This window comes from Nansenia antarctica, assembly GCF_963989245.1.
Source record: "Nansenia antarctica genome assembly, chromosome: 6".
NCBI classification, from domain to species: Eukaryota; Metazoa; Chordata; class Actinopteri; order Argentiniformes; family Microstomatidae; genus Nansenia; species Nansenia antarctica.
The window spans coordinates 7338885-7350134 of record NC_137676.1 but is presented as its reverse complement, the minus strand read 5'-3'; the positions used below and the strand labels follow the sequence as shown (position 1 = coordinate 7350134).

Sequence of the window (11250 nt, the reverse complement as noted above, 5' to 3'; positions counted from 1 at the left end):
CTTCATGGGGCTACCTTAACTATCTTCATGGGGCTACCTTAACTATCTTCATGGGGCTACCTTAACTATCTTCATTGGGCTACCTTAACTATCTTCATGGGGCTACCTTAACTATCTTCATGGGGCTACCTTAACTATCTTCATGGGGCTACCTTAACTATCTTCATGGGGCTACCTTAACTATCTTCATGGGGCTACCTTAACTATCTTCATGGGGCTACCTTAACTATCTTCATGGGGCTACCTTAACTATCTTCATGGGGCTACCTTAACTATCTTCATGGGGCTTCCTCAACTATCTTCATGGGGCTACCTTAACTATCTTCATGGGGCTACCTTAACTATCTTCATGGGGCTACCTTAACTATCTTCATGGGGCTACCTTAACTATCTTCAACTATCTTCATGGGGCTACCTTAACTATCTTCATGGGGCTACCTCAACTATCTTCATGGGGCTACCTTAACTATCTTCAACTATCTTCATGGGGCTACCTTAACTATCTTCATGGGGCTACCTTAACTATCTTCAACTATCTTCATGGGGCTACCTTAACTATCTTCATGGGGCTACCTTAACTATCTTCATGGGGCTACCTCAACTATCTTCATGGGGCTACCTTAACTATCTTCAACTATCTTCATGGGGCTACCTTAACAATCTTCAACTATCTTCATGGGACTACCTTAACTATCTTCATGGGGCTACCTTAACAATCTTCATGGGCTACCTTAACTATCTTCATGGGGCTACCTTAACTATCTTCATGGGGCTTCCTCAACTATCTTCATGGGGCTACCTTAACTATCTTCAACTATCTTCATGGGGCTACCTTAACTATCTTCATGGGGCTACCTTAACTATCTTCATGGGGCTACCTTAGCTATCTTCATGGGGCTACCTTAACTATCTTCATGGGGCTTCCTCAACTATCTTCATGGGGCTACCTTAACTATCTTCAACTATCTTCATGGGGCTACCTTAGCTATCTTCATGGGGCTACCTTAACTATCTTCATGGGGCTACCTCAACTATCTTCATGGGGCTACCTTAACTATCTTCAACTATCTTCATGGGGCTACCTTAACTATCTTCAACTATCTTCATGGGGCTACCTTAGCTATCTTCAACTATCTTCATGGGGCTACCCCAGGACCTCTGCAGCAAACTCAAACTCCATATTGATTATAATGGGGGAGGGGGACGACGACTATAACTCCCCCACCCCCTCTTTATACTTATTGTTCCTCTCTTTCTCTCTCTTCAGTAAGAGAATATACAGTAGAGGTGTTAATTTTTTATAACAACACTGTCTAGAATAGATATATTCCCCATCACTGATGTAATCTAAAGGGAGACGAGTCACGAGAGACAGCAAATGGTGTCACCCAAGGAATAGTGAAATCAAGTCATGTTGCCACCAAGGTCATCGATTGCACTAGTAACACCTGGGTAAGCAGGTGAGGGGGGGAGGGGGGGGGGGTGGCAGGTAGGTGCTGCGTGACTAAACCGGACTGATGACATCGACCAACTTTAGGATTTGGTGTGCAACACGCCATCTCTGTTACAGTCTCTCACCCCCTCCCCTCTACCCCACCCCACCCCACCCCACCCCCTCCCCTTGTCTTTACAGAAACAGGACGATGACGATGATGATGAAGATGATGCCGAGACAGGAATGACAGGAGACGAGAAGGAGGAAGAGGTGAAGGAGAAGGAGAAGCTCGGGAAGCTTCAGTACTCCATAGATTATGATTTCCAAGACAGCAAGGTTGGTGTTTATTTGTCCTTGAGCCTCTGTTATATTTGATTGTAAAGTCTTATATAGGGACATGTGCAGAAGTTTGCCTGCCAGGAAGAAATTTGTGAAAATGTTCGGGGGAAGAAATATTGCATTCATTTTCTTAGTTGGGCCAGAAGCCAAAGGCAGCGGTAAATATAATTTCCAGACACTCAGACGTTGATTCAATCCATCATCCATCCTAGTGTTACAGGTTTTCAAAATGAAACTAATAAGTTTTATGCTAAGTTTACTGTCATGTAAGCAGCATATGAATGAATGGCTGTCCTTGATCTGTTGGGTAACATTTGCTCTGTGCTTGTGCTTCGTTGTGTAGAACGTTCTTTCTTTTTTTCTTCTGGAGTAAACGCAGACTAACCGACCTCACACGGGGGTGTACTTGTACATCAAGCCGCCTCATGCTATGGAAACAGGAGATTATATTATTATATTATTTGGGCCATTAGGCTCGAGAACCATTGGTTCTCAAGGCTACTTACTTAAACGACCTCACAACCCCAACAACGCATCCCATTATATTGTCCATTATATTAACTGTCTGAATATGATACGTTGTCTCCTTTCAGATTCAGATTCAAATTCTATTTAATTGTCACTGGCATAGTACAAGTACAGTGACAAGGAAATGCATTTGGCATCCAGCCAGTGCAATAGTACATAGTGCAGCCATAGGTGTACACAGATATGTAAAGACGGGGGCAAGGCACGTACAGTAGGATGTGCAATAGTGCATAGTGCAAACCATAGGTATGTACAGATATATGTACAGGCAGGGGCGAGGTATGTACAGTAATATATACAGTAGATATATACAGAGCAATGGTTATCAATACTATGTACAGTATATGTACTGCAACAATGTTCATCCTGTTGGGGGAGTGAAAGAGGCTTTGACCTGTGAGATACCTCCGTGTACATCTCAGTGAGCACTATATCTGTACGGTACGGTAGCAGATTAGCTGACGGTTTGACCTCTGACCCCAGCTCACAGTGGGTATCCTCCAAGCGGCGGATCTCATTTCCATGGACAGCGGCGGCACCTCCGACCCCTACGTCAAGGTCTTCGTGCTCCCTGACAAGAAGAAGAAGTTTGACACCAAGGTGCACAAGAAGACACTGAACCCTACCTTCAACGAGACCTTCGTTTTCAAGGTAGGCATAGTACTACACATTCTTCTCGCCTTGAATCATTTCACATTTCGAAATTGTTTTCATTCAGCAGACTCCTTTATCCAAAGCGACTTATAACATATACAGTACATTCGTCTAGGTAAGTGAATCATCTATCCATCAGTCAATCGAAAGAAAACGTAATGTATGCTCGGGCCAGGGGGCAGAAGACATTCATAAAGACATTTAGACATTTCATGAAGACATTTTAAAAATATAATAATCGTTATTACAGTAGAGAAAATATACACGGGGGGGTAGAGGGGTTGGAGAGGTTTCAGGAGGGACAGGTAAAGGTGTAGCCTCAAGAGATGGATCTTCAGTCTACGGCAGAGGATAGGGAGTGACTCTGCATTCACAGCACACACTGAAGCTGAGTGGGATGTGCCTCAGACAGACTCCGGTAACACAGCACCGTGGAGATTCCCCAGTATAAAGCAGCCTGCATCTGATACCCACAGCCTCTCAACTACCACTGAAAGAGTCAGAGCCTTGCCTTGCATTTACCAATAATAATAATAATAATTCATTGGATTTATATAGCGCTTTTCCGAGGCTCAAAGACGCTGACAATATGGGAAAAACGGAAAACACAGAAACAACAAGCAACAGATAACATGAGCACATAGAACACAGAGTTAACGAACGGGGAAGGGGAGGTTGTATGCATGTCCATGGGGGGAGGGGGGTGGGAGGGTTAGGGGAGAAGGTTAGGGATAGGGGAGGTTGTATGCAAGTCCAGGGGGGGGGGCGGGGGTGGCAGGGATGGGGGAGATGGCTAGGGGTAGGGGAGGCTGTAGGCGTGGGAGAACAGGTAGGTTTTGAGGTGGGATTTAAAAGTGAGGAGTGAGGGTGAGTCTCTGAGTGGTTGAGGGAGAGAGTTCCAGAGGCGGGGTGCGGCTCGTGAAAAGGCACGGTGACCGAAGCCTTTGAGTTTTGAGGGTGGGACAGTGAGGGGAACAATGGATGAGGATCGGAGGGTACGGGTAGGGCGGTGGGGGAGAAGGAGGTCAGTCAGGTAGGGGGGGGCCAGGCTATGGAGGGCTTTGTATGTGAGGATGAGGACTTTGAATTGTATGCGTTCTTTGATGGGGAGCCAGTGGAGAGAGTGGAGGACAGGAGTGATGTGGTCACGGGAGCGGGTGTTTGAGAGGAGGCGTGCAGCAGAGTTTTGGACCATCTGGAGTCTATGGAGGGAGGGAGGTGATGCCGGTGAGTAGGGAGTTGCAGTAGTCGAGGCGGGAGGAGATGAAGGCGTGGATGAGGGATTCAGCAGCGGGGGGGGAGAGGCAGTGTCTGATTTTTGCAATGTTTCGGAGGTGGAAGTAGGATGTCTTGACAATGGAACTGACGTGGGGATCGAATGAGAGGGTGGGGTCCAGAATGAAGCCGAGGTTGCGAGCCAGGGGAAATGCCTTTCCTGTACAGCACACACACACACACAGCCGTATAAGCTGTGTTTATGGTGACACTTATGGTGACGCTTTGGAATAAGTGGTTTGTCTGACATTGAGCAGTGAATTACTGTACACACGTTATTTAGATATTGTGTGACTAGAATAATAATTACACATGTGCTTACAGTATAATAAACATTAAACATTTCTTTGGCATGCCTTCATAAAAAGCCTCAAGCTGCATAATGTTGGAATCTAATTAAAGCTACAACATGTGTAGTGTGTGTGTGTGTGTGTGTGTCTGTGTCTGCATGAGTGCGTGCGTGTGTGTCTCTGTGTGCGGGCGTGGGCGTGTGTGTGTGTGTGTGCACGCGCGCGTGCCTGCGTGTGTGCGCGTGTTTGTGTACAGTACACTGTATGTGTGTACCAGTCATCGTGTACTGTACTGAATGTGCATGTGTGCATTTTCTTCCGATGGCAGCTGTTTAGACTCTCATTACCAAAGTTGAGTGAATGATCTGGCTGCAGCATGTGATTGGGAACCACCAGAGCTTGGCCAGTGATAAAGCAGAACCCTTTGAAGCCAGTATATGGGGGATAGGGATCCGGTTTAAAAGAGAAAGACACCTCCCTCCCTTCTGCCTGCTGACACAGCTCCCCACGAGAGGGAGGAGGGATCAAACGTGCTCTATTCCCAAGGACAGGGCTGCTCCTTTCTGCTGAGTGAGCGGCAGACTGCACACCATTCAGGATCGTGCCCTGGATTCGCTCCACTGCCCTCCGGTCCTCTACCTACCACTAAGCATCCACACACACACACAAAGACACTAACACACAAACACACGCACGCACGCATGCACTCACACACTCACACACACCTCACAGTCACAGATAGCATAGACCACACAAACACACACACACACACCCGCACGCACATACCCACCCACACACACACACCCACACACACACACACACACACACACACACACACTCACACACACGCACGCGCACACACACACACACACACACACACACACACACACACACACACACACACACACACACACACACTCACACACACCTCACAGTCACAGATGGCACAGACCAAGTTTTCTCTGGGGACATAGAACATCTGCTCGGAGTTCACACTAAAACACTTTAGAAATCCAAGAGATCTAAAGTATTCTGGTGTCATTTCAGGTATTGGAGATTTGAATAATGTTAAATCATTTTCTGGTTTATTATTACTCGGATGCTGCATGCATCCATTCCATAATTTAGGTTGTAGGTGTATGTGAATCAGGTCAATGACAAAGATCAATTCAAAACATCTCTAGTAATCTAGTCTCCTGCTAGGCTACGGCTTCCTGGACTAATCAATTATTTATTGCAAAACAGTACACATGAAAAACTCACATTATTACACCAAACAAAATAAGTGTCTGTCCTGATTATTTATTTTTTCCTTATCCAACCCCCCCCCCCCCCCCATGGCGATAACATCCCTTCCACCCCCCCCCCCCCCCCCCCCCCCCCCATAGTTCTTCATTACACTATATTTGGTATATCATAAAATCATAATAATACAACAGTTACAGGTTACATTCACATAATCCTTACAGAAAACACTCTTAAAAGATGGTGCTGTTCATCTCCTGGGATACTGGTGGGCCTAGTAGTCGATAGTGAGTTGGACTGGTGATCAGATGGTCATGAATTCAAATCCCACCTGGGAACACCACCACTAGTGTGCCATTGAGTAAGGCACTTAAGCCTAAATCACTCCAGGGAGATTGCCCCTGTAATCTCTAATTATAAGCCACTTTGGATAAAAGCATCTGCTAAAAAGGGTTTAAAGGTAAACATCTCAAATGTGATGTTGATGTGTTTTTCAGATTCCATTCCAAGAGATGGGCGGGAGGACTCTGGTCTTGCAGTGCTTCGACTTCGACCGCTTCTCTAAGCATGATGTCATCGGAGAGATAAAACTACCCATGAACACCCTGGACCTGGCTCAGCCCATCGAGGAGTGGCGGGACCTGGAGTGTGCTGAGAAAGAAGAGGTAAACGTGACGGACCATCTCCACCCTTTTAGTCCGTCTAGTCCTCTTGTGAACTTTCGTCGTACAAACGCGTAGGAAAATGACCGCCTCTTCAGTACTTGAATTGAGCTGCAAAAATCTAAAACCAAACTTTCTACACTCCCACATATTAATCCAATCTGCTTTCAGTGAGTGGGTTCAGTAGCTTGCCTGACTGAAATGCAAAGACCCCTGTTTACACGTAATTAAATGAAGCTGTGCCCACATCTGGTGCTTTCGGGAGGACAGAAGCCACTTCTGAATGCTTAATGTGTGAGCACATGGGGGCCTCATCCATCAAAAGCCCAGCGACATTCCTCCCAAGTCCCCAGCTGAGTTTGAATAGAAGACTAAATCATCACCGGTTGGAGTGACAATCAACATCCCAGCCAACACTCATGTTTAAACGTTATCATTCATTTATACACAGGACAAGATGTTACTATCCCTCGTGCCATACTCCAAGGTCAAACACGTTTAGAAGCCCAATGCAGATTAAAAACAAGCTAACAATCAAGCTACCAGCAAGCAAACGTACAAAACAAGAGTATACAGGATAAACAGAGAACAGTAACAAAACAGTCATGGTTACATGTGTCCATTATCAAAAAATGTGATATATTAGTTAGTCCACAATCATTCCACTGTGTCATAAATCATCAATTTCTTCCATTTATGAACAAAAAAATACTGATACATAATCTTTTCCATAGTATAAATCTCTCCTGTTATTATGGGTAGTATTCCTACCCATTGTTCTATGGTAGGGGCGTTCATCCTTATACCAATGTCTTGTTATCGCCTTTCATCTCACCCTCGTTTACTGTTCTTCATGTGTGGACGGCCTCAAACTGTAAGGCTCAATTAGTATTGTTACTGTGTGCAGTAGATGTCGCCCACTTTAGAGGGAACACATTTTAACTGTGAATTTGGCTGTGGTCCTCTAACCTGCTGTCCTTGTAACCAACCCTCCTCTTACCGTCCCACACACAGCAAGAGAAACTGGGAGATATCTGCATCTCTCTGCGTTATGTACCCACTGCTGGCAAACTCACCATTTGTATTCTGGAGGCGAAGAACCTGAAGAAAATGGACGTGGGAGGACTGTCAGGTATGCGAACACCCCCACGCTCTGTCGACCTTCTCACACAACGGCATCTATCCACCATAGACTCTCGCTTCAGTATGCTCGCCTTAAGTCAGGGATACAGGGTAGGCTTACACACACCACAGTGGGTGCTGGTGGAGGTAGAAATCAGAGGACGGGGCTCATTTGTAAAGCGTCGAGAGGAATAAGGAATGATATCGAGTGCATAGAGAATACACACTCATTCCGCCCGCCTCCATGCATTTACAATGAGCCTGTCCTGATTTCTACCTCCGCCAGCCTTCCCTAGTGTGAGAGGGGATTTTCTGACACGTGTTCGATACCGTTTCCTCAATCCTCATTCCTCATTCATTTTCTACCTCCACCAGCCTCTCCACTGAACCACAAGTGTATCTCTGACTTCGGAAGCCTCTATTGGTAGAGAACAGCTAAGACGCCACATGCTCATTAGCAAGCTGTTAGATAGACAATCAGATTCCTTTATTGCTTTGGGTAGCCTATTTGTTCATTCATTCATTATTCTGTGGTAATGGCTTTATTACGCGGGCTTCGGAAGTGTGAATGTGGATGCGCTAGATCGAGCACTGTGAATGGACTCTACAGTACAGTAGGGGATCGCTATCGTGAACTGTAGAGCATTTCATGCTTGTCTCCAAGGCGATGTGGGTGCTGACTCTGCAGTGTTCTTCTCCATGCAGAAGCTCCACTCCCTCCAGCAAAACTTCGTTGGTGCCACCTGCTGGTGCTATATAGCATTACAATCCTGACACTGTAGTCTTGTAATGACTGAACAACTAGTCCATGACTGAACTTACATTTACTTAGAGCAACTTAGGGCTAAGTGCCTTACTCGAGGGCACACTAGTGGTAGTGCGCCCCGGATGGGATTTGAAAAACTCATGACCTTCTGATCACCTGTCCAAATCACTGTCCACTAGGCCACCACTAGTTATTCTGTTGTTACACACATCCCATTATATAAATATAAGAGAGTCAAATTCTTAGGTTTCGGTTCCTCAACATTGCAGCGACAAGAGAAATCAAGTGGCCATAGTTGTGAGACACAAGTGAGACAAATAAGACAAGAGACAGAATTGAGCAAGACAGATTAGTTTATGGTCACATGAACACTCTGAAAAGGCTTGTGTATATTCATTGTTTAAAGGTGAACCTATGAAAAAAAACTATGTTATAATTAGTGTTGTTCCGATACCATTTTTTGATCCCGATACCGATACCGATACCTGACCGTGCAGTACTTGCCGATACCGAGTACCGATCCGATACCACGGCGTTTTGAAAAAAAAAAGAAAAAAAAAAAAAAACGCATACTCACCTCGATGTAAAATTATTGCTAACACTTAGTCTGGCACTGCTCAAAACCTTTGTAAAACAGGAAAAAAGACCAACAGAGAGTGAATGCTATAGAACTTTTTTTTATTATCTACCTGGTATGGTGACAAGAAAATCAACCCCTTATAAAACCTGAAATGTGGCTCTCACAGATGCCAATCAGTGCAATATCCATTTAAGATATAAAACAGTCGTAGTAGTAGTGCAACAGCAAGTGAACATTTACAAACAAAATAACTTTAAGATATAAAACAGTCGTAGTAGTAGTGCAACAGCAAGTAAACATTTACAAACAAAATAACTTTAAGATATAAAACCGTACAAGTAGTGCAACAGCAAGTAAACATTTACAAACAAAATAAGGCCCATTTGAGACTAACATAAGATGTAGGCCTACCTGAGGGAATAATACTATTTTAGAAGTCGCTGGTCCAAATATCCGTAGTGAAGCTGATGGCCTGCACCTTTCCTAGCTTATCTGAAACATGCTCAGTCACCTTCTTATTGAGGGCAGGGACGGCCGTCTCCGTGATGTATTTGCGACCTGGTATTTTGTATTTAGGTACCGCGTGAGCCATAAAAAGGCGGAATCCCACATTGTCAACAAAGGAGAGGGGCAGGTCACAGAGCACAATCATTTCAGACATTTTCTCAGTCATATTTCTTGCCATTTCACTCGTCGCGTCCCACTGGTCCTTTTTATGGAATGCGCTACTCAGCATTTGTTGCTCGCTGTCGCAGCTGCAGTAGATGACAGACACTCGTCGTGCTCTTTAATATGTTTTAGCTTTAAATGCTTAATTAAGTTGCTAGTATTGAAACTGGCAGCTTTAGTGCCACCCCTCGACACATTGAGACCGCAAATTGTGCATTTAGCCGTTGTACACACCGGACTATCCACCTTGAAATATCTCCAAACCGCCGACATGTTTTCCTCTATAGCATGCGTGTTTGTTTTTCCGCGATAGTGAAGTGAAAACAAAAGCTGCCACGCCATTGGTTGAGAGCAGCTGCTCTGGGAGGAGCATGCCTGGGCATGTCTGCGCATGTCTGTGTTAGGAAGGCGGTGTCAGGTTACAGACAAGCTGAGAAAAACGCAACGTGGTATCGGGAGTTATTATTTGTTCGTACTCGCCGATACCGATACCAGCATTTTTGTGCGTATCGGTGGCTATGCCGATACTAGTATCGGTATCGGAACAACACTAGTTATAATTCATCGTTGTCGCCACCCCCCCGTCTGTCTGCAGATCCCTATGTGAAGATCCACCTGCTGCAGAACGGCAAGAGACTGAAGAAGAAGAAAACCACGGTGAAGAAGAACACCCTGAACCCGTACTACAACGAGTCCTTCAGCTTCGAGATCCCTCTGGAGCAGATGCAGGTGAGAGTGAGACACAGTACAGTAGAGGGGGGGACAGAGCCTTCAGCGTGGCTGCACCTACTCTCTGGAACTCCCTCCCCACAGTGATCCGCAACGCCCCCACCCTTACCTGGACTCCTTCAAACTAGCCATCAAAACCCATCTGTTCTCCAAGGCGTTTGGCCCCTAGTCATTGTTTTAGTTTTTGCTTTGTTTGTTTTCAGTTTTGTCTGTCCGTTTCATCCCCTTGTACAGCGTCCTTGGGTTTTTGAAAGGCGCTATATAAATTAAAGTTATTATTATTATTATTATTATTATTAGAGTTCCACGCATTACAGCAAGCCCTGTCCTCTGATTTCTACCTCCCCCCCAGCCTCTCCTGTGTGAGAGGTTAGCCAGGGCCCAGGAAGGGCATACACCACACCGTTGTCATTATATGATGCGATTCTACTCATCGTCAGACCATGTTATTACAGGTAGAGAGGAGTTCAATCGTAATAAAGTATAATAACTGATTTTAAAAACGCTTTCTCTCATTCCTCCTCGAAGAAAATCCAAGCTGTGGTCACCGTGCTGGATTATGACAAGATTGGCAAAAACGACGCCATCGGCAAGATCTGGGTGGGCAGCAAGGCCACGGGCACCCAGCTGAAGCATTGGTCCGACATGCTGGCCAACCCGCGGCGCCCCATCGCCCAGTGGCATCCGCTGCAGCCGGAGGAGGAGATCGACGCCTCCCTCGCAGCCCTGACTGCCAAGAAGTAACGCCCTCCCACCCAACACCCTAATCCCACTCCCACCCGCCCGCCCACCCACCCGCCCACCCACCCGCCCAGCTCTGTCACCCTCCCCCCAGGTCCCATCTCTCACCATGCATTACAAAACAACACACCAACGAAAACCAACCCACCTTCCCCCCCCGTCCCTACACCTTCCACTGCAAGAGGTACGTAGTACATAAGTCACAAACGACATGA

The 11250-nt window shown here is 45.8% G+C and overlaps 1 protein-coding gene across 1 annotated transcript in view; it reads left to right on the top strand.

The window, feature by feature from the left end:
• Nucleotides 1-11038, top strand: part of LOC308161239 (synaptotagmin-2-like) — a gene marked incomplete at both ends in the record, with an annotated part of 16839 nt that extends 5801 nt beyond the window's left edge. The window contains 6 exons of the mRNA XM_080535224.1: nt 1640-1771; nt 2786-2953; nt 6264-6431; nt 7443-7560; nt 10161-10294; nt 10823-11038. Coding sequence (XP_080391350.1) covers nt 1640-1771; nt 2786-2953; nt 6264-6431; nt 7443-7560; nt 10161-10294; nt 10823-11038 — 936 coding nt within the window. The remainder of the gene's footprint in view (nt 1-1639; nt 1772-2785; nt 2954-6263; nt 6432-7442; nt 7561-10160; nt 10295-10822) is intronic.
• Between the last annotated feature and the right edge of the window lie 212 nt (nt 11039-11250).